This window comes from Lepidochelys kempii, chromosome 23 (genome assembly GCF_965140285.1).
Source record: "Lepidochelys kempii isolate rLepKem1 chromosome 23, rLepKem1.hap1, whole genome shotgun sequence".
NCBI classification, from domain to species: Eukaryota; Metazoa; Chordata; order Testudines; family Cheloniidae; genus Lepidochelys; species Lepidochelys kempii.
In genome coordinates, this window is record NC_136402.1 from 17,182,806 (window position 1) to 17,203,002 (window position 20,197).

The window sequence follows — 20,197 nt, forward strand, 5'->3', positions numbered from 1 at the left end:
CCAGGGCACGCACGCCCCCTTCTCCCACCCCCCGCACGCCTTTGTGGGATGGAGGGTTGTGTCTCCCGCCAATCCCCGGGCAGCCCGGGAAATTCAAAAAGCTCAACTACCCCTGCTGCGAGTTACTGAAAATCCGCGGGAGGCGCAGAACGCGCAGACCAGGGGCCCTTCAGCAAGACCTCCACTTCCCTTCTATCCCTGCCAGCAGTGAGCACCCAAAACCGCACAGTACCCCTCTATGCCTTCCCCCCCAGGCACGGAGCACTCCTCCCACTTCCCTTTTATCCCCCTAGGCCAGGGGTTCTCAAACTGAGGCGGTGGCGAGGTGATTACATGGAGGGTCGCAAGCTGTCAACCTCCACCCCAAATCCTGCGTTGCCTCCAGCATTTATAATAGTGTTAAGTATATAAAACAGGGTTTTTAATTGATAAGGGGGGAGGGTCGCACTCAGAGGCTTGCTACGTGAAGGGGGTTACCAGTAAAAAAGTTTGAGAGCCACTGCCCTAGGCTCTGAGCAGACCCCCTCCCAGTGTCCCCTCCATCCACCTGGGCCCTGAGCAAGCCCCCCGCATAGCCCTCTATTACCCCCTCCCAGTGCCCCTCAGACACTGAGGAAAGTCCCTCCCAGTGTCCCCTCCATTCCCCCTCAGGCACTGAGCATTGGCAAGCTCCCCCCTCCAATGTGTCCCTCTATCCCCTCCCAGGCATTGAGCACACACCAGGGTCCGCTCTATGGCCAGGCGCTTAGCGCTCTGCTCTAGGGAGTGGAAACAGAGGGGTTTAGTCACCACTCCCCAATCCCTGCTCAGCCCGGGAAATTTAAACCCCTCAACGGTCGCCCGGCTGCTCCTAGCCAATCAGGAGCCAGGACTGGGCTATAAATGGCGCACAGCGGCGGCAGGGTGCTTATTGCTCTGTGGCGGGACTGGAGAAAGGCTGGTAGCGCGCTGCAGCGAGCATGGCCCGTACCAAGCAGACAGCTCGTAAATCCACCGGTGGCAAAGCGCCTCGCAAGCAGCTCGCCACTAAAGCTGCCCGGAAAAGCGCCCCCGCCACGGGCGGGGTGAAGAAGCCCCATCGCTACCGCCCCGGCACCGTGGCCCTGCGGGAAATCCGCCGCTACCAGAAATCCACCGAGCTGCTGATCCGCAAGCTGCCCTTCCAGCGCCTGGTGCGGGAGATCGCCCAGGACTTCAAGACGGACCTGCGCTTCCAGAGCTCGGCCGTCATGGCCTTGCAGGAGGCGAGCGAGGCTTATCTGGTGGGGCTCTTCGAGGACACCAACCTGTGCGCCATCCACGCCAAGCGAGTCACTATCATGCCCAAGGACATCCAGCTGGCGCGCCGCATCCGCGGGGAGAGAGCCTAGAGCCGCTCCCCTCGGAGCCCGCCGGCTCCCAAACCAACCCCCCCAAAGGCTCTTCTAAGAGCCACCACGTGCCCACGCGAAAGAGTTGAAATTCATCCTTTTTCTGCTTCCTAGAACAAGTTCACACTGGCTAAGTGCCTTTTCGGCACCGGAGTCAGATCATTGCAACACTTGTGCGACTCCGCTTCCTAGATAATGTCGCAATGAGTTGGTTCTGCAATTACGAATCTGTTTATACAATCACAAACGAAGGAAAAAGAGCTTGAATTTAGCCTCTGGCCTTACAAGGCAGTACCCGCAGTCCCTAAACCCCTTCCCGGTAGAGGTAGGAGTTCAGTACAAACATGACCATTTTCATTTTAAAACGCCCCTTTTGAAAACGTAGCTTCTCCAATGCTCAAACCAGCCTGCCCAGACGGGGGCTGGTCTTCAGGGAGGAAGGAAACCCGAGGAAGGCAGCAGCTGCAGAGAGTTTCTCTAGGGCCCGGAAACGAATCAATCAAATACTTGTTTTATCACCATCTTGTTTCTGGCCTGCAACAACTGAGTGAAGATTCGGAGTCGGTTTGAGCACAAGGGTCTGGCTCCGTATTTGCAACTTCTCTTGTCTTTTTTTTGTTTTTTCTTTTGAAATAAAAGAAGCCGGTTTTTTTCAACGCCGCCCCCGTCCCGAGGCGGTGGGTTGATATGCAAATGACCGGGGAGGGGGGGAACAGGGATGAACTAATTGCGGAAGTTCAGAAAATAAGCAACTCTCCGGTCCGCTGCCGGGCACTGGTGCCCCCAAGTTCAATCAAGCACCCCGAGAAGTTGGTACGGAGGCTTCTAAACAAAGTCAGTTCCCAACCCCCCACCCCTTCACCAAACACCCTGAAACACGGCACCTCCTACCCTTCCGCCAGCATCCCTCTCTAATCCGGTTCCCGCGCCCGAATCCTCCCGAGGGGAGTGGGGAAAAGGAGTGACCGTGACCCTCTGAGGAGTGTTTTTCCTCTCTGGACTGAACCGCACCAAGGAGGACAAGGAGATTTTGTGCGGGGGGGTGGGGAGGGAGAGGTGCTCTCGCTGCTGCCAGGTTTTAGCCCTGCATTTACTCTATTCCTTGGCTGGCGGAGTGTTAAGCCGGGCTAGGTCTGAATCCGTGTTCGGTCAGCTGCGCTGCGTGTGTTCACTCGGAGCGGCGAACTCCGCTCCTTACCTTGTATAGCACGTTGTGAAATGGCCTTTCCATCGCTTCCCTGGTGGTCTAGTGGTTAGGATTCGGCGCTCTCACCGCCGCGGCCCGGGTTCGATTCCCGGTCAGGGAACAAATTCTTTTTTATTTTTTTCCCCCAGGACCATTATTACCCTGTGGCATTTTGTGCAGACCGATCCACAGGAGTCCCCAACAGGCAATAAACTCGCCCCGGCGTGCGGCTTGTTCGCCAAGCGCCGGGGCCCCGTAAAAGGGGAAGGGAGGCGGGAGCGGTGGCCACACGCGTGTGCGCGGCGCGAGTAAAGGTTTGGCTGATGAAAAGGCACCGCTGGGATTCGAACCCAGGATCTCCTGTTTACTAGACAGGCGCTTTAACCAACTAAGCCACGGCGCCGGCTTGCGAAAGGGCCGCAATTGTCTCCTTAATGCCAAGCGGGCCCATTCCCCCATTTGGGCACATACATGGGGGAGCTGCGAGAGGGAATCTGCCGGGCCCTTCTGCACAGTGCCTAAGATCTCAGCCCCTTCTGCCAGTTACAAACACTTGTAAATCCTCCCCTGGTAACTGCCGGAATTAAATCCCTCCTAGGCTTGTAGCTGGTCGGGGAAGAATCTAACTGGCTGAGTTTCTGGGACACAATGACTGACCAGTCCAGTTTAGTTTTAATAACTTTATCCCGCCATGAACTGCACCTTTTAAATCCCTCAGGAACTCGTGTCCGAGCCCTTGCTAATAACGCAGCTCTGTTTGTCTCTGTTTCCTTGCCAAAGAAAGGCCTTTTGATGACACCTGGCTAGAGGGTGTGCAGAAGTGGGCCTGTTCGCAATGTTTTCTCTGAATAGTGTGGGGGTACCTCAGTTTCCCCTAGCATTTTTGAAGTATCTAGGTCAGTGGTTCTTAACTTTCACCCCTTTGGTCCTCAAAATCTGTTCTCGCACCCCCTTATCAAAAATCGTTGAAGTAGGTCAGTTCTTTAAGCCTAGAGATATTTTTTGTTGGTATATTACAATAATCATTAAAAAAGTATCATGTTAATAAATACACAGCTTTGATAAAGCTAAGTAGTTGTACTTACCTGCCTGTGCTTAATTTGTGTTTTCCATGATTTACCTTCTAAAAAAAGATCTGGCCTGTCTCCCACCCCAGAAAGGGCATCTCACACCCCCAGGGGATGCATGCACCCCAGGTTAAGTATCCTTCGAGGGCTTTGCAACAATCACACCCCACTGATCTAGGTGGGGGGATAAGGTGGGGTGTGATTGTTGCAAAGCCCTAGAAGGCAGGTATGAGGGGGTCTGCACAGAGAATGGCCGACACCCCATCTCCTGGCAACTCATGGCCTGGGCCCCTCCCCTGCAAGGTTCCAACTGAAGGGGCTGGAGAACAAAGGGATCAGGTGGCCTCCTGGCCTGGGGGAAAGAGACAAAGGCCAGAGGAGGGGCTGGAGGGGGCTTCAGTTTGGAGCTGGCTGGGGAGACAGGGGGAGGCCCAGAACCTGGGTCTGGGCTTCCCATCCCCCCCAAGATGGACCTGACTGAGTGGTCCTGTTTTCTGTACCTACAAGCTCTGTTTTGGGTTGTGTTCCTGTCATCTAATAAACCTTCTGTGTTACTGGCTGGCTGAGAGTCACGTTGAATTGTAGGAAGTGGGGGGGGGGGTGCAGGGCTCTGACTCCCCCGCACTCTGTGACAGAGGGGGTCAATTTGCCCTTTGTTTAAGGCCTGCTTGAACAGATTTGCCTAATCCAGGCCAGGCGGGTTTGCATCCGTGCCACCAACATCATCCTAACTTCACATAGAATGGTGTTGCACACCATTTTCAAATGACACACCTCGCACGGCATACATATTTTGCACAAAGATTAGTACAGTGGTGCGTAGGGTGCATAGGTGCTGGAAGTAGGGGGCTGCCGCACCCCTTGGCTTGAAGTGGTTTCCATCATACACAGGGTTTGCAGTTTGGTTCAATGGCTCTCAGCACCTCCACTGTACAAATTGTTCCAGTACCCCTGTAGCTAAAGGGTCAGAGTCAGGCTTTCAAGTGCCAGTCAATAGGCCAGTGCATCATTGGCAAGAGAGTCCATCTTGTTGCACTCCTGGGCTTAAATAAAGTGCTTGGACCAACCAAGGGCCAGACCGGAAGCTGTCAGTCTGGCTTTCCAGGCAGTATGTCTTGTGGTATTTACCTTCACAGGATCTGTGCAGTCATTTGGGCAACCCCCATCATGACAGCTAGGTAGTGTTACTGTTAAGGAAAAGTCAGCACATGTGACTCCATTTTGGTTTGGGGCCGGCCGTTGTTTAAATGCTAGCACATCACACACCAGGAGGAGTGATCCTTAGATACTGAATCCCTGTGAAAATCCTCCTCCTTGTCTCCAGCCTGCCTTGACTCCCAGTATCTGGTTTTTGTCAGTCTCTAACTCCCTGTCTCTTGGCCTTGATGTGAGGCCTCCCATCCTGATTTACTGATGCATGGCTTTAGGACCATGCTGTGTAATTAACATACTGGTATAGCACGAGGAATGCACCAAGCAGGGATAGGTGGTAGATAAGACAAGGGTTTGTTTATTGGCTAAGGTTTCCGATGCACGAAGGCAACATGTTTTGCCAAAAAGTATATAACCTTTGTATAATCTGTATTCAGGGTCCCCTCCTGGCTAGCAGGGGGGCACCACGCTCGAGCGTAATAAACTTAGTGTCTTTTGGGAACTCTGCAGTTGTGGACCTTGTTTATGTGCCTCAGCCTAGATTCGAACTGTGCGTGTCCTATCAGGTGTAATTCGCAGCATTGGTGTGCGTGTCCTACCAGGTGTAATTCGCAGCAGTTGTGTGCGTGTCCTCCCAGGTGTAATTCATAACACTACATTCTCTCATTCTCCCATCTTCTCCCCCACACACTGTTAGTACCTGTTGGCAAATATCAATCCTTTCCATTCTTTCTTTCTGCATATTTCATCCATGTATATGGTAACTATTCTTTAGAATCTCTGTCTTCAACAAAGAGTATGTCTGAATTTGAAGGCTCAGAACACTGGTCCTTGACCAACAAGTAACCCTATTCAGGAATTTAATCTGTGATGCTGTATTTTAAACAATCTTGGGTGCCTTCATGCCTATACATCTCCAGATATTCTTGGAAACAATCTTCTTAACATGTGTGTGCATGCATACACACACACACAGAGCTGATATAAGCTTATATAGACTTGGGAAACTGATATGGATCATTGGTACAGCTGGTGTTTTCTGATGTGGAATGAACCAGGAAGAAAGATTAGAAAAAATGGGGTTAGTTTAGTCTGGAGAAGAGAAGACTGAGAGGGGATGTGATAAGTTTTCAAGTACATTAAAGGTTGCTACAACTGGAAGGGGGAGAAAAATTGTTCTTGTTAACCTCTGAGGAGAGGACAAGAAGCAATGGGCTTAAACTGCAGCAAGGGCGGTTTAGGTTGGACATTAGGAAAAGGTTCCTAACTGTCAGGGGGGTTAAACACTGGAATAAATTGCCTAGGGAGGTTGTGGAATCTCCATCATTGTATCAAGTATCAGGGGGTAGCCATGTTAGTCTGTATCCACAAAAACAAAAAGGAGTCTGGTGGCACCTTAAAGACTAACAGATTTGTTTGAGCATAAGCTTTCGTGGGTAAAAACCCCACTCCTTTAGATGCATGGAGTGAAAATTACAGATGCAGACATAAATATACTGGCACTTGAAGAGAGGGGCATTACCTCACAAGTGGAGAACCAGTGTTGACTGGGCCAATTCGATCAGGGTGGATGTAGTCTACTCTCAACAATACATGAGGAGGTGTCAATTCCAGGAGAGGCAAAGCAGCTTTTGTAATGAGCCAGCCACTCCCAGTCCCCGTTCAAGCCCAAATTAATGGTGTTAAATTTGCCAATTAATTTTAGTTCTGCTGCTTCTCTTTGAAGTGTGTTTCTGAAATTTTTTTGTTCAAGTATGGCTACTTTCAAATCTGTTATAGAATGTCCAGGAAGAATGAAGTGTTATTCTACTGCCTTTGTGTGTTACCATTCCTGATGTCCAATTTGTGTCCATTTATTTTTTTATGTAAAAGAATAAATGGACACAAATTGGACATCATTTCTGTGCTAACAAGTTCTGGCCCCTGAGGGGTCCTAACCCCCAGTTTGAGAACCCCGGCTGTAGGAACCTGGGAACCAGCCCTGAAGGAAATGAGCCATGTGGGCAGCAGACCAAAAGGACACAGTGGTTCTGTGTTCTGGAGCAATTTGTATAGTATGGGGTGCTGAAAGCCATTCAACCAAACTGTAAACCCTGTATGTGATGGAAACCATTTCAAGCCAGGGGGGTGCAGCATCACCCTGAGTTCCGGCACATATGAAAAAGACAAGGCTGCAAAGATTTTTTCAGCAGCTGGGAGCAATGTTTGACTTGACTCTGAACAATCGGATGATGCAGTTCTCCCATGCAAAAACCCACAGAAGGGAGTTTGTAGTCAGCCTCCAATTGAGCCTGCAGTCCACCCGACATGTGGATCCCCACACTACGCTTGGTGTTAGAGAGCCAGCTGGTGGGTCTGCTGATAGAGGAGGCTTATCACCCTTCTATCCCACTGTGTGATTTTGTTTAGCTTAACAGAATGCTCATAGAGTCATAGAACTGGAAGAGACCTCGAGAGGTCATCCAGTCCAATCCCCTGCACTCATAGCAGGACTAAGTATTACCTAGACCAGGGGTTCTCAAATCCCCTCAGGGGGTCATGAAGTTATTCTGTGGGGGCTCAGGAGCTGTCAGCCTCCATCCCAAACCCCCCTTTGCCTCCAGCATTTATAATGGTGTTAAATATATAAAAAAGTGTTTTTAATTTATAAGGGTTGCACTGAGAGGCTTGATATGTGAAAGGGGTCACCAGTACAAACGTTTGAGAACTATTGTCCTACAGGGATCTGGGTCAGTAAGAAATATATTCTCCTTCCTGCTTTTTCCTGGGCCCCATCCCAAAGGGGAGCATTGCTTGTATCCTTCACTCACTGATCACTGTGTGGTGAAGGTGCAGAGAGGAGAGGCAGCGCCAAAGCGGCATTTGAAGTTAACTGCTGATTAATGATTGGCCAGGGAGGGATACTAGGTTTCTCACTGGTGAGCGAGACAGCTAACGTCACCCTGGGCGGGGCGAGCGGGAGGGGAGAGATGCTGCGCCCCGCCTTTTTGCCTTCGGTTTTCACTCCGGTCGGACCATCGCCTATATAAACCCATGCTTTTTGAAAACGAGATTTCATTTTGTGTGTTCGTGTGGGGTTTGTAGATTTTGTAGTTATGTCAGGTCGCGGAAAGGGCGGTAAGGGGCTGGGGAAAGGCGGTGCTAAGAGACATCGTAAAGTGCTGCGGGATAACATCCAGGGCATCACAAAGCCGGCCATCCGCCGCCTGGCTCGCCGCGGCGGGGTGAAGCGCATCTCGGGGCTGATTTACGAAGAGACACGCGGGGTGCTGAAGGTTTTCCTGGAGAACGTGATCCGCGACGCGGTGACTTACACCGAGCACGCCAAGCGAAAGACGGTGACCGCCATGGATGTGGTGTACGCCCTGAAGCGCCAGGGACGCACCTTGTACGGCTTCGGAGGCTGATTGATTTTTTTTTTTTAAAGCGTGACTTGCATTTTGTTCAACCCAAAGGCTCTTTTAAGGGCCACCCACTTCCCCACGGAAGGAGCTTGTTTCACTGCTGGTTACGTTGTCATTGAAGCGAAGTGGTCTATAGGGATGTAGTGATGGGCTCGTTTAGTCGCAATAAGGGAACTTTTTTGTTTTATTGTGTGGGGGTTTTTAAAAACTCCGGTGTCCAGCCCAGCAGAGAGGCTGTAAACTTCAGCGATGTGATTGGTTCTGCGAACAGTTCTTTCGGAAGGATTTCGATTTACTCAACTCACTGAACCCCTAGTGCTGGGAGTAGCATTCAGAACGCTGTGCGTTTACACAGGCGGAAAGGGGAACGAAAACGCCTCGATTTGTGCACGAAGAAGAAAGGGGACGTGCAGCCCCGGCCTTGCATGCAATAGTGCCCCAGGAGCCTTTTTTGGGGGAGGGACATTAAAAGTTTTGGCACGACGACAGATTCCCTGAGTGTCTCAGAGTTCCCCCCCCCCTCAGGTAAATTGATATTCCAACACCGGCTTGCCCCAGGGAGCCGGCTGCAGCAGCCGTTCTCCCGCCACATACTGTAGCTGGGGTAAGGGGGATCTCCTGGGTCCTAGAAGCCCGCGTCCGAAATATCTCTTCCCTCATCCGGCCCATTGAGACTGAGGGGAGTGTTTATTCCCTCGAGTCTTGCAACTCCTTTCTGCGCATGCTCAGGAACAAGCCCGGGCGCCAAATTTAAACTTAATGGCTGGCGAATAATTGGCAGGGGTGCGATACTCGGTGTCTGATTGGTGGGTGGGGAGTCGCCGCACCCGGTAGGGCAGAGAAGGGGACGGGAGAGAGATCCCGCCGGCTCCGCTCCTAGGTTTTCCCTCTGGTCCGCCAAGAGCGGCTCTGACAAGGGTTGGTGTTTTGTTCTGTGGGCGCGGGAAAGGTGGAAAGGGGCTGGGGAAAGGCGGTGCTAAGAGGCACCGGAAGGTCCTACGGGATAACATCCAGGGCATTACGAAGCCTGGGATCCGCCGTCTGGCTCGCCGCGGCTGGGCGAAGCGCAGCTCGGGGCTGATCGACGAAGAGACCCGCGGGGTGCTGAAGGTTTTCTTGGAGAACGTGATTCGGGATGCGGTGACTTACACCGAGCACGCCAAAAGGAAAACCGTGACGGCCACGGATGTGGTGTACGCCCTGAAACGCCAGGGGCGCACCCTGTAGGGGTCGGGGGCTGATCCTCAAAAATGATTCAACCCAAAGGCCCTTTTAAGGGCCACTCATTCCTGCATAGAAAGAGTTGGTCTTGCTGTGTACGGTTACACGGATATTAACATTGTGCTTCTATCTGGTTCGGATATTAACCTGCAAGTACTTTTTTCAACTAAGCTACTACAATGTTAGTCAAGTAGCCGGGGGTAGGCATGTTAGTCTGTACCGACAAAGGCAACGAGGAGTCCGGTGGTACCTTAAAGACAGATTTGGGCATAAGTTTTGTGGGTAAAAAGCCCCCTTTCAGGTGCACGAAGTGAAAATTACAGATGCAGGTATTATACTGGAGAATTTGCAAATTTAACACTCTTAATTTGGGCTTGAATAGGGGCTGGGCGTGGCTGGCTCACTACAAAAGCAAGTTCGCCTCTCCTGAAATTGACCGGACTCCTTGTTACAATAATGATACAACTGGAGGGTATAAACCAATAATACTTAACAGAGCTATACTGTTTTTTTAAAGGAACTGCGTTGTTCAAGAAGGAAAATGGAGTCAGCCTTGTGGCACCTTAGAGACTAACATTTATTTGGGCATAAGCTTTCGTGGGCTAAAACCCACTTCATCGGATGCATGGAGTGGAAAATACAGTAAACAGAATATATATCACAGCACATGCAAAGATGGGAGTTGCCTTACCAAACTGGGGGTCAGTGCTGACCAGGCCAATTCAATTAAGGTGGAAGTGGCCTATTCTCAACAGTTGACATGAAGGGGGTGAATATGGAGAGAAAATTACTTTTGTAGCGTTAACAAGGGCAATGAAATCCAGGTGGACATCAGCCATTCCCAACAGTTGACAAGAAGGGGTAAGTATCAGCATAGGGAAAATTATTTTGTAGTGACCCAGCCACTCCCAGTCTCCATGCAGACCTAATTTGATGGCATCCAGTTTGCAAATTTATTCCAGTTCTGCAGTTTCTCATTGAAGCCTGGTGTTGAAGTTTTTTTGGTTGAATGGCCACTTTAAAGTCTGTTAAGTGGTCAAGAAGGTAAGGGAAACTTAATGATTTATTTGTATAGTATACTTAGGATGATTTCTCTTATGTGCATGATACTGCCTTACTGGGAAAGAATGCCTCAGCTAATGCTAGAAGACATGGGGGAGGGGGGAGAAGAACCTGAGCCCTCATAAGCCAAAGCTAGGCATGTTTATAAAACAAGTGCCCTATCAATGTTACATGTAGATAGCAATGATACTGAAAGCCTGAAACAGTCTTCTCGAATGGGGCAGTGGGTTGACAGCAGGAGGTTCTTTAGCTAAAGAAATCACATGGGTCTATCTTGCATCAATGGCATTTTAGCGCAGACACCAGTCTGTTTTGGCAGTGGGATGGTCTTTGACAACTTAAGATCTGAATTTTCAATGAGAACTCTATTTGGTGCAGAAGAAGTGCTGTTAAACAGCTGAGAAGGAACTAACCCGGTCTCAGTTACAAGCTGTATTAGACAACCGTTGTTTTGCTTAGTCACAAACTAGGGATACTTGCACAAGCTGGGAACAAGACAACTGCAATGTTGGGGGTCACATCCCCTGCGCAGAACAAGCTTTTACAGCAGGTTTATAGAGCTGAGGGGAAAGGAAGTGATGCATGCATCTGATCACAAATGAGAGGTTGGAAGATGAAATTTAGAGGAATTTAAGCAGCTTCAATCCTCCCATACTGACTCTTACTGAAAGAGGACAGCTTGCAAGGGACTAATCTTTGGCGGGAGGAAGGAAAATCATGACAATTCTAGTATTTCAGTTTAGTCACTATTAGATTACTATGAAAACAGATTTCCCTTGTCACGCAAAGGCAGTTTCCTGCTGAAGGCAAGGAAGCTGCTTTGTTACAAAGTATCAAAGGGCTTCGTAAAGGACAACGGAGAAGGAAGATCTCTCTAAATAAAAGCCGGACGTTAGCCACGAATCCAACCATCCACAGCTAGGGTTAGCGGCAGAAGAATTTCACATCACAAGCACAGTCTCCCCCTAACAGTTTCTGCAAAGAAATCAAGAGCATTTACTAGCAGTCATGACCCCCCCCCCCACAGGGTTTCATCTAGTCAGCCGCAAGGAAATCGTTCTTTCATTATCTCAAAAAAAAAAAGAGATCAGAAGAGTTTTAGAAATTAATTAAAATAGTAGAATCAGAAGAAGAATACTATTCTTCTGAATAGTAGAATCTAGAATTACCTATATGGACCCAGTGGTATACACGAGCCGGTTTAAGTGAACTCAAAAGGATTTAAACTGGAAGGAAACCCAAAAGCTGAGTGCTCAGGAGACTCCAGAAAACACGTGTTATCAAGAACTACCCCTTAATACAACGCCACACAAGTGAATTTGCATAAAAATAAGCGTCCTCGGAAAACTAGTAAACTGTAATTTAAAACATATACAACTAGACCTCTGTGCCCAGCAAACCCAGCTCTTTCTGTGCTAGAGTGGGTGGCCCTTAAAAGGACCTTTGGGTTGCAGTAGCCGTACCGGTTCCTGGGCTGGCAGTTTAACCCCCGAACCCGTACAGGGTGCGCCCCTGGCGCTTCAGGGCGTACACCACATCCATGGCCGTTACCGTCTTCCGCTTGGCGTGCTCGGTGTAAGTCACCGCGTCGCGGATCACGTTCTCTAGGAAAACCTTCAGCACCCCGCGGGTCTCCTCGTAGATCAGCCCCGAGATGCGCTTCACCCCGCCGCGGCGAGCCAGGCGGCGGATCGCTGGTTTAGTAATACCCTGGATATTGTCTCTTAAGACCTTACGGTGCCTCTTAGCACCGCCCTTACCCAGGCCCTTTCCTCCCTTACCCCGACCGGACATTTCTGCTCTAAGTAGCACAAGAAAGCAAGTGTCCTCTGGCGCAGGCCAAGGGCTTAACTAGGCTGGGATCCGACCAGAGGGAGAACCGCGAGGGACGCCGGCGGGAACGCCCTCTCCCGCCCGCCTCTCAGCCCTGCCGCGTGACGCTCATTCCCCTCCCACCAATGAGACACAGCGCGTCGCACCCCAGCCAATCCTGAGCCAGAATTCTACTTTAAATCCCAAAGAGTGAATTTTGGCGCGCGCGCCCGCGTGCAGTTCATAGCTCTTGCACCCCCTAGGCGTCCTGCATCAGATAGGAATGCAAAAAAAAAGGCGCTTGAGCCCCCAGCGTCTCTTCCATTGCAAAAGGAGGGGGCTGTTATTTCCCTCTAGTACTGAGGGGACCCCTGGAGGCCTGTGTCACGGCGTCCCCAGGTGATGCTCCGGATCTGCTCCCTAAGAAGCCAGGCAGGACTCCGGGGGAGCCTCCTCTCTGGGAATATCCTGTCCCCAGGGCAAGACACTGCCCGGCTTCCACGTTCCTGGGTCTGACCTCAGAGCCGTCAGCCTCCCCTGCTCCAGCCTGCGCTTCCCGCAGCGAGTCCGCCCAGGCGGGGCTCCTGGGGAAGCCAGAGGGTCCTGCCCCCCGACTCCACAGTCTGACGTGACTCTCAGCCGGCCGGTAAAACAGAAGGTTTATTAATTAACAAGAACACAGTATAGAACAGGACGTGTTAGGGCAGAAATCCGTGACTTTCAACCCACTCCATCCTGGGGAGTCCTGGACCAGGCGGCTTTGGATCCCCACAAACAGACTCCCAGCTTCCAGCCACCCAACCTCAGACACACCTGTTGCTCCTACTTGTGTTTGTCTGGGTCTCAGGTTAGGAAGGGCACCCGTCCTAGCATCCAAGCAGGCAGCTGGAGCAGCCTCACCTACCCCAGAGGTCTCAGCCAAAGTCACACACCCCTATTCCCACCAGTGGGGTATTAGTGCAGCAAAAGGGGAAACTGAGGCACACACAGTATTCATGCAAAACAGTAAAATTCACATAGGCTGAACAGTAAGACTCACATACAACATAATGAGGGGAAATCCCCACTTTGTCACATCTCTCCCCGGTTTGAGATGGAACTGAGCGGGGGTCACTTTAGCCAGTGGCCTGGGGAAGTTCAGGCCCCCCTCTCTGGGACAAAGTATCAAAGTTATAACATTTGCACTCCACTTAACAGGGACCACCTCCATCTCATACTCCTGAAGGGACAGAGTCCACCTCAGGAGTTTGACACTGGCCCCTTGCATCTGGTGCAGCCACGGCAGGGCGAGGGGTCCATGTACACAGTGAAGCGCTGCCCAAAGAGCTCTGGCTGCAGCTTTAAGAGCCCCGTCTCCAGGGCTAGGTATTCCTTCTTTATGTACCTGACATGAGCTGGAATCATAAAGGGGGATGTGGGAAGTCACACAAGTAACCCACCAGGCTCATCCAGATGTGAAAAAAATGCAAAATGGGTGAGGACTAGCAGAAGCAATTTAATCAATCCAAAATACCACAACGTGAGCACGCACCTTTCAGTGGTATGGTGTTTTCAAAATAGATTTATAGCTCTTCCAAGCTCATTAGCTAAAGCAAGAGAAGACAGCAACGGATAAAAAAAATCGAACTTTTCTCTGTGGACACAAGACAGCATAGACTGAAAAAATAAAAAAATCGACACTAAAAGACACTCTGCCATATAGGCAACCCTGTCTTTTCTTATTGCCAAACACGAAGTATTCAGAGAATGTGTGTTTTTTGTGCTATGCAGAACAAATGAAACCAGAAAAATGTTCTGGCTTTATGGGGGAATGGGGCAGAAAAGGGAGATAGCAGAGGATGGTTTCGATCCATCGACCTCTGGGTTATGGGCCCAGCACGCTTCCGCTGCGCCACTCTGCTAGGCGGTGGCAAAGGTTTGTATAAATGGGTGTCATGCATGTGCGTGTTCTTGCACCAGGGCCATAAGGCGAGAGATCCATTTTAACACGGTTTCCTTTTCATTCGCTTGAAGCACAGGGTCGCTGGCAAGAACAACAGAGTCCTGCCAGGAGAACTATCGGGTGGCGGCTTTGCTGTGTTTAATTCACGGTCCCCACTGAAATGCCTGCATGACCAGCCGGGCTCAGGGGCTTGCTTTCGGCAGTGGGATTTTTGGGGGTGCTGGGAGCTCCTTGCTTTCTGCAGTCTTTGTAGGTTGCGTTACTAATAAAGGGCAACATGGGTGTGAAATTAACCCCATTAACATCCTGTTCTTTTAATAAAATTTAGTTTGGTGTTGCGTTGGCCGGGAATCGAACCCGGGTCAACTGCTTGGAAGGCAGCTATGCTCACCACTATACCACCAACGCACACGAGGAGAAGATTGCTTCAGCCTTTCTTGTGCAACTCCCCGTCAGTGGCCTATGGGCACCCGTGGACCTGTTACAATCCTGCCTGCTTCAAACCACAGCCAGCAGGGGTCAGTGGCCTGGGTCCCTGTGCGACTGGCGCTGTGACTTCTCTTTTGCTGCTCGCAAGAGGAGTCTTTTAAAAAAACAACCAACCAACCCACCCCCTGAGAAATTCCTGAAACCTATCCCTGAGCCAAAGCTTTCTAACCCTGCTGCTATTCAGCTGGACGATGGCCCAGACAGGTTTGGGACTTGGTGGATGCCTCTTCACTAGACGTTTTCAAAGAGGGGATGGCTCTGCCTCTGTCTTGGATAGCAGATCCAACAAATCCTGCCTCTTGGCCGGAGGTTGGAGCAGAAAGCCCTGGCTGTCCCCTCCTCTAGGCTCAGCCGCGCCCCTCTGTTTTCCAGCACTCTGGGGAAGAATTCAGCGGCTCTTCCCTCTTCCGTCCATATTGAAATTACTTTGTTTTAAAGGGTAACTCCGGATTATAAATCGTGGCTCCCTTTTTGATCTTCTTTTCGCAGATGGCTGCAACCTCTCAGGGGAGTCTCTCCGGGAGCAGAGCAGCGGAGAAACATGGGCTACACTTTGCCACTTGAGGCAGTCTGCCTATGGGGGGAAGTGTGATGGGGGGCCATTGTCTGCCCCCGGCTCCTTTCCCTACCCCACATAATTAGGGAGAGAAAAAGAACGTGGAGATGCCAGGGATTGAACCCGGGACCTCATACATGCGAAGCATGCGCTCTACCACTGAGCTACATCCCCTCCTCGAAACAATTTTCCCATACACCAGATTTGCTTCCAGCGCTGGGCTGGGGCGCCCAGCACCCAGGATATGATGTCTATGAAAATCAGACTCCCACTTTCCAGACAAGACGAGGTGGCCGAGTGGTTAAGGCGATGGACTGCTAATCCATTGTGCTCTGCACGCGTGGGTTCGAATCCCATCCTCGTCGGTCCCCTTGCTTTAGTTACCTTTTTGGGGTGGAACACATCAGCACCAAAGTGTGGGCTCACGATCCCCCCCCCCCCCCATGGCTGTGCTTTGGGCGGCAGGGGAGTTCCAAGCAAGCTCCTGTTTATAAAGCCCCAGGCACGGAAGGGTCACCCTGCTTCTTGCAACCTCCGGCCTTCAAAGCAGCCGTGAAAGAGTTTGTGACAAGGGCAGGCAGGAAGTCGCTGGTGCCTTTTGCTGTATGCGAGCCTGTGCTGCGCAAAGGCGGCGACAACTACTCCAAGGTACAAGCTCCTCTTTCGTCCTGCTTGGGGGTCATTCTCTAACCTGACCCACTGATTCGTATTTCCAGCCCCATCCATACCTGGGCCTTTCCCTCGCTAGCTTTCCTTTGCTTATCTCCGCCCCCACAGGTGGTCTTCCCCTGTAGCCCCAGCGGTCCTTGCGCCTTCTCGGTTGTGCTTTCACCGCGCTGAGCTTTCGTACAATGAAGAAGAAATTACATCGGCTGCCGTAGTAGAAACGAGTCAATGGCCCCAAAGGAGAAGCCACGAATAGATAATGCTACGTGTGAAAGGGAAGTGGAGGTATGTGGCCTTCAAAGCAGATGTCTCTGTGGCGCAATCGGTTAGCGCGTTCGGCTGTTAACCGAAAGGTTGGTGGTTCGAGCCCACCCAGGGACGAGCTCTATTTAAACCGGCAGTGCTTTTAACAACTTCTAGGCACATTTGCGCCTGCTGTTACATTGTTACATTATCTAAATGCTTCACACAGGGACTATTTTATAACCTGCGCCGTGTCTACACCACACTCTAGCCCCCTGATTAACCTTGGAATCGCAGACAGAGGAGTGGGGAGTCCGTTGACTTCCCAGCAGTTGGGGATCTTTTCTGGTTGCACCGATTTGTCTTGGCCATTTAGTTTAGCCTCCTGTGTGCCCCCCTCGTGGCAATAAATGGACGGATGGTTAAAAAGTTGGTTCTCAGCGTCAAGGTACAAAGGCCACAAAGTGGCGCCATATCCAAAGGCGTGTCATGTCCATCTCGCTCGACTACTTTTAAACAGATTTATGTTCACCGAAATATTTTTCTCCCTAGAAATCCAAGAACAGATTTTGAGTTTCTATATATAAACCCCACAGTAGGGACTCGGCCTTGGAACAGCTATCTGAGGAGGGGGCAGACTGGGGAGTCACTCAATAAGGCCTTTAAAGATGCTGTTCCTTGGGTGCTTTTCATCTCCCCCGAGGCTACCTGCCACCTACATCCGTCAACCAACCCTGGGCCAAGTCTGCTTTTCACTACCAACTTTTCAGTTCAGTGTAAACGGAATCACCCCAATTCCAGCATAGTCGGATTAGAAAATGGGCTGAAAACCTGACTACGACTAAGGTCTGAACATCTTATAAGTAAAAATGGTACCAAAACTAGATCACATTTGCAGATGGACCTAATTGCAACATTTATAGAAGGGGAAGGTTTGCACTAACCAGACTCCATGTTTACAGGAAAAGAAACCCCTTAGCAAGTGTAACCCTGATTAAAGCACATAAAGGGTGAATTTCAACTCTTTCGCGTGGGCACGTGGTGGCTCTTAGAAGAGCCTTTGGGGGGTTGGTTTGGGAGCCGGCGGGCTCCGAGGGGAGCGGCTCTAGGCTCTCTCCCCGCGGATGCGGCGCGCCAGCTGGATGTCCTTGGGCATGATGGTGACTCGCTTGGCGTGGATGGCGCACAGGTTGGTGTCCTCGAAGAGCCCCACCAGATAAGCCTCGCTCGCCTCCTGCAAGGCCATGACGGCCGAGCTCTGGAAGCGCAGGTCCGTCTTGAAGTCCTGGGCGATCTCCCGCACCAGGCGCTGGAAGGGCAGCTTGCGGATCAGCAGCTCGGTGGATTTCTGGTAGCGGCGGATTTCCCGCAGGGCCACGGTGCCGGGGCGGTAGCGATGGGGCTTCTTCACCCCGCCCGTGGCGGGGGCGCTTTTCCGGGCAGCTTTAGTGGCGAGCTGCTTGCGGGGCGCTTTGCCACCGGTGGATTTACGAGCCGTCTGCTTGGTACGGGCCATGCTCGCTGCAGCGCGCTACCAGCCTTTCTCTAGTCCCGCCGCAGAGCAATAAGCACCCCGCCGCCGCTGTGCGCCATTTATAGCCCAGTCCTGGCTCCTGATTGGCTAGGAGCGGCAGGTCGACCGTTGAGGGGTTTAAATTTCCCGGGCTCAGCACTGATTGGCCATAGGGGGCGGCTCCCTTTGTTGGGCTCATGAGGCTTCTGGGGTTTGAGCGCTTCTCGCCTTTGGAAGTGCAGGGGGCGGGGACTGGTCTCTGGGGCACGGGGATTGGCTGGAACTTGAAAACCGCCACCTCCTTACAAGAGTGCGGGGGTCAGGTGTGTCAAGGAGGGTTGCGAGAACTAAGTCCTCGCCTCTGATTGGCTGGCCAGTATTTGAATTTCCCGGGCTTGACAGGGATTGGCTGGAGATTTTACGCCCACGCGTGTTTGTCCACAGGTGCCCGTGGACCTGTGTTCCCCCCTCCCCCCGTCGCTCTCCCGGGGAGACACAAGGCTCCCTGGTGGCGAAGCGCTGTGGCAGGCTGGTCCTTGAGCTCTGCTGCTAAATTCGGGGTGTCGGCGCTAAAGGGGGGTGGGGGTGAGTCAGCGGCCCCGGGCTCCCCTCTGCCCATGCAATGGCAGCAAAGACTCAAACTGCGACTCCCAACGTGAGCCACGTGTGCAGAACGTTTCTGTCGGCCCCACACCAGGGGGGGGGCAGTTTTCCCCTCTGCAACTCCACCTAGAAACAAACCTCCGGCTTGCATTTGAATCTGTGCCTCTCCTCTGAATGCACTTCCCGCCCCTCCGGCTCGATGTTATAAACACCGAGTGAATGAAACACTGAATGAAAGCAAGATCCACAGGAGAATATGATCCATAAAGTCTGAATTTTTCAAGGGTATGAAGATCACAATAATTTCCATGGCAACATATGATATGAAGTCCTAAGTACAGGGTAGGGGGCTTTGATACAGGCTCTAGCGAAAGGCGAGCTAGACTATGGGGCAGGTGGGAAGCTCTTATTCCTAACCACATGGTTTGTTCCGTCCTGATCCCCCGCTTCATTGTCGCCCGTAGAAGCAGGATCTGGGTGGTTGTTGGGTGGGGGGGGGGGAGGTGTTATGCTCTAATGATTAAACCACAACATGTCCCGACATCTGGATTCTATGCCAGAGACGCTGCTTTGTGTGACCCTTTGCATGGCTGTTAGCATCTCTGATCTTCTCCCTCCCCCCAAAGGGGCACGTTTTCTAAGGAGTGAATTCGCTTTGTGGCTGCTGAATGAGAACGGAGGGGATACGTGCGTGGCGGGAGGTCTGAAGAGGTTTGGAAAGATCCGCCCTTGGAAACAATGTTTCCTTTCTTCTCCAGCCGGCTGCAGCTCATTGCGAGCCAGGCCAAAGGACAAGGGTGTTTCACTAAAGACAGAAATGAGGGGTCTCCTGTCCCATTCATTTACTCTTAACATTGTTGGCCTTCTCACTCATGGGACAGCTCCAGCTCTTGACCTCACAACCTGGGAGAGAAAATTAATTCACAGCTTTCATCTACCCCCTCAAACTCCTAAAACGAAACCTCTATCTTTGCCGGATTTCATGGATATCTATTTTCTTTTCACCCTGTATGAATTGGGACCGACTGCTTTGTTCCGTTTACACCACGGACACTAAGCATCCCATTTCAGTATCACAGCTCTATAGTCTAGTACAGACTTCCTAGGAACTATAAGGGACTGACAAGCTCTTTTTATGGATTTGTGGGTGGCTCTTAAAAGAGCCTTTGGGTTCACGCAGATCGAGTCGCGGGGAAACTTCTCCCCCCGGGGGACGCAGCAGCCTCACTTGCCCTTAGCCTTATGGCTCTCGGTTTTCTTGGGCAGCAGCACCGCCTGGATGTTGGGCAGGACCCCACCCTGGGCGATAGTGACTTTGCCCAGCAGCTTGTTCAGCTCCTCGTCGTTGCGGATGGCCAGCTGCAAGTGGCGTGGAATGATACGGGTTTTCTTGTTGTCGCGGGCGGCGTTGCCAGCCAGCTCCAAGATTTCAGCAGTCAGATACTCCAGCACCGCAGCCATGTAAACGGGGGCGCCAGCACCCACTCGCTCCGCATAGTTCCCCTTACGCAGCAGCCGGTGCACACGGCCTACAGGAAACTGCAGCCCCGCACGAGACGAACGAGACTTGGCCTTAGCTCGCACTTTCCCACCTTGCTTTCCACGGCCAGACATGACAACGACTTGCTCAAACTTTGCTCACAAGAACGAAATGTAACAATATTTAGTTTCTCTCGTTCCTGGCCTTTTATTCCCTCACGGGGATGGGGCGAGCGGCTTCTGATTGGCTGCCTCATGCGTCTCTTCCGAAACACCCAATGGGAAAGACACTTCGCAACCCCGCCAATCGGGAAAGAAAGAGGGGGGCTGCCGTCCAATCGCAGCGCAGCATTTCGACGACGCTCCTTTACATCGGCGGGCACCACTAGAAATGGCGGCCCGATATGGAAGCAGCCAATAGGAAGGGTGGAA

The 20,197-nt window shown here is 51.6% G+C and overlaps 6 protein-coding genes and 7 non-coding genes across 13 annotated transcripts; 6 read left to right on the plus strand and 7 right to left on the minus strand.

The window, feature by feature from the left end:
- The first annotated feature begins 915 nt into the window (after positions 1-915).
- On the plus strand, positions 916-1,440 carry LOC140902011 (histone H3). Its single transcript, XM_073321580.2, has one exon. It carries the CDS (start codon positions 960-962, stop codon positions 1,368-1,370), a length of 411 nt encoding a protein of 136 aa, XP_073177681.1. The 5' UTR covers positions 916-959; the 3' UTR covers positions 1,371-1,440.
- Positions 1,441-2,605: 1,165 nt separating this feature from the next.
- TRNAE-CUC (transfer RNA glutamic acid (anticodon CUC)) lies at positions 2,606-2,677 on the plus strand. Its single transcript has one exon. It is a non-coding gene; the product is annotated as a tRNA-Glu (tRNA).
- Positions 2,678-2,885: 208 nt separating this feature from the next.
- Positions 2,886-2,959, minus strand: TRNAT-AGU (transfer RNA threonine (anticodon AGU)). Its single transcript has one exon. It is a non-coding gene; the product is annotated as a tRNA-Thr (tRNA).
- Positions 2,960-7,828: 4,869 nt separating this feature from the next.
- On the plus strand, positions 7,829-8,722 carry LOC140901962 (histone H4). The gene has a single exon (XM_078850308.1). The coding sequence runs from the start codon at positions 7,871-7,873 to the stop codon at positions 8,180-8,182; it is 312 nt and encodes a 103-aa protein (XP_078706434.1). The 5' UTR covers positions 7,829-7,870; the 3' UTR covers positions 8,183-8,722.
- On the plus strand, positions 8,326-9,406 carry LOC140901883 (histone H4-like). The gene is made up of 2 exons (XM_073321309.1): positions 8,326-8,333; positions 9,082-9,406. Exons 1-2 carry the CDS (start codon positions 8,326-8,328, stop codon positions 9,404-9,406), a joined length of 333 nt encoding a protein of 110 aa, XP_073177410.1.
- Positions 9,407-9,928: 522 nt separating this feature from the next.
- Positions 9,929-12,277, minus strand: LOC140901937 (histone H4). The gene has a single exon (XM_078850309.1). It carries the CDS (start codon positions 12,254-12,256, stop codon positions 11,945-11,947), a length of 312 nt encoding a protein of 103 aa, XP_078706435.1. The 5' UTR covers positions 12,257-12,277; the 3' UTR covers positions 9,929-11,944.
- Positions 12,278-14,103: 1,826 nt separating this feature from the next.
- Positions 14,104-14,175, minus strand: TRNAM-CAU (transfer RNA methionine (anticodon CAU)). The gene has a single exon. It is a non-coding gene; the product is annotated as a tRNA-Met (tRNA).
- Positions 14,176-14,552: 377 nt separating this feature from the next.
- On the minus strand, positions 14,553-14,624 carry TRNAG-UCC (transfer RNA glycine (anticodon UCC)). Its single transcript has one exon. It is a non-coding gene; the product is annotated as a tRNA-Gly (tRNA).
- Positions 14,625-15,363: 739 nt separating this feature from the next.
- TRNAA-CGC (transfer RNA alanine (anticodon CGC)) lies at positions 15,364-15,435 on the minus strand. Its single transcript has one exon. It is a non-coding gene; the product is annotated as a tRNA-Ala (tRNA).
- Positions 15,436-15,544: 109 nt separating this feature from the next.
- Positions 15,545-15,626, plus strand: TRNAS-GCU (transfer RNA serine (anticodon GCU)). Its single transcript has one exon. It is a non-coding gene; the product is annotated as a tRNA-Ser (tRNA).
- Positions 15,627-16,234: 608 nt separating this feature from the next.
- Positions 16,235-16,308, plus strand: TRNAN-GUU (transfer RNA asparagine (anticodon GUU)). The gene has a single exon. It is a non-coding gene; the product is annotated as a tRNA-Asn (tRNA).
- Positions 16,309-17,236: 928 nt separating this feature from the next.
- On the minus strand, positions 17,237-17,730 carry LOC140902058 (histone H3). Its single transcript, XM_073321705.1, has one exon. It carries the CDS (start codon positions 17,684-17,686, stop codon positions 17,276-17,278), a length of 411 nt encoding a protein of 136 aa, XP_073177806.1. The 5' UTR covers positions 17,687-17,730; the 3' UTR covers positions 17,237-17,275.
- Positions 17,731-19,229: 1,499 nt separating this feature from the next.
- LOC140901921 (histone H2A.J) lies at positions 19,230-19,943 on the minus strand. Its single transcript, XM_073321379.1, has one exon. It carries the CDS (start codon positions 19,898-19,900, stop codon positions 19,511-19,513), a length of 390 nt encoding a protein of 129 aa, XP_073177480.1. The 5' UTR covers positions 19,901-19,943; the 3' UTR covers positions 19,230-19,510.
- Positions 19,944-20,197: the final 254 nt, after the last annotated feature.

Excerpts from the sequence above, each read along its gene's own strand:
- LOC140902011 (XM_073321580.2), top strand. The coding sequence starts at position 960 with ATGGCCCGTACCAAGCAGACAGCTCGTAAATCCACCGGTGGCAAAGCG.
- LOC140901962 (XM_078850308.1), top strand. The coding sequence starts at position 7,871 with ATGTCAGGTCGCGGAAAGGGCGGTAAGGGGCTGGGGAAAGGCGGTGCT.
- LOC140901937 (XM_078850309.1), bottom strand. The coding sequence starts at position 12,256 with ATGTCCGGTCGGGGTAAGGGAGGAAAGGGCCTGGGTAAGGGCGGTGCT.
- LOC140902058 (XM_073321705.1), bottom strand. The coding sequence starts at position 17,686 with ATGGCCCGTACCAAGCAGACGGCTCGTAAATCCACCGGTGGCAAAGCG.
- LOC140901921 (XM_073321379.1), bottom strand. The coding sequence starts at position 19,900 with ATGTCTGGCCGTGGAAAGCAAGGTGGGAAAGTGCGAGCTAAGGCCAAG.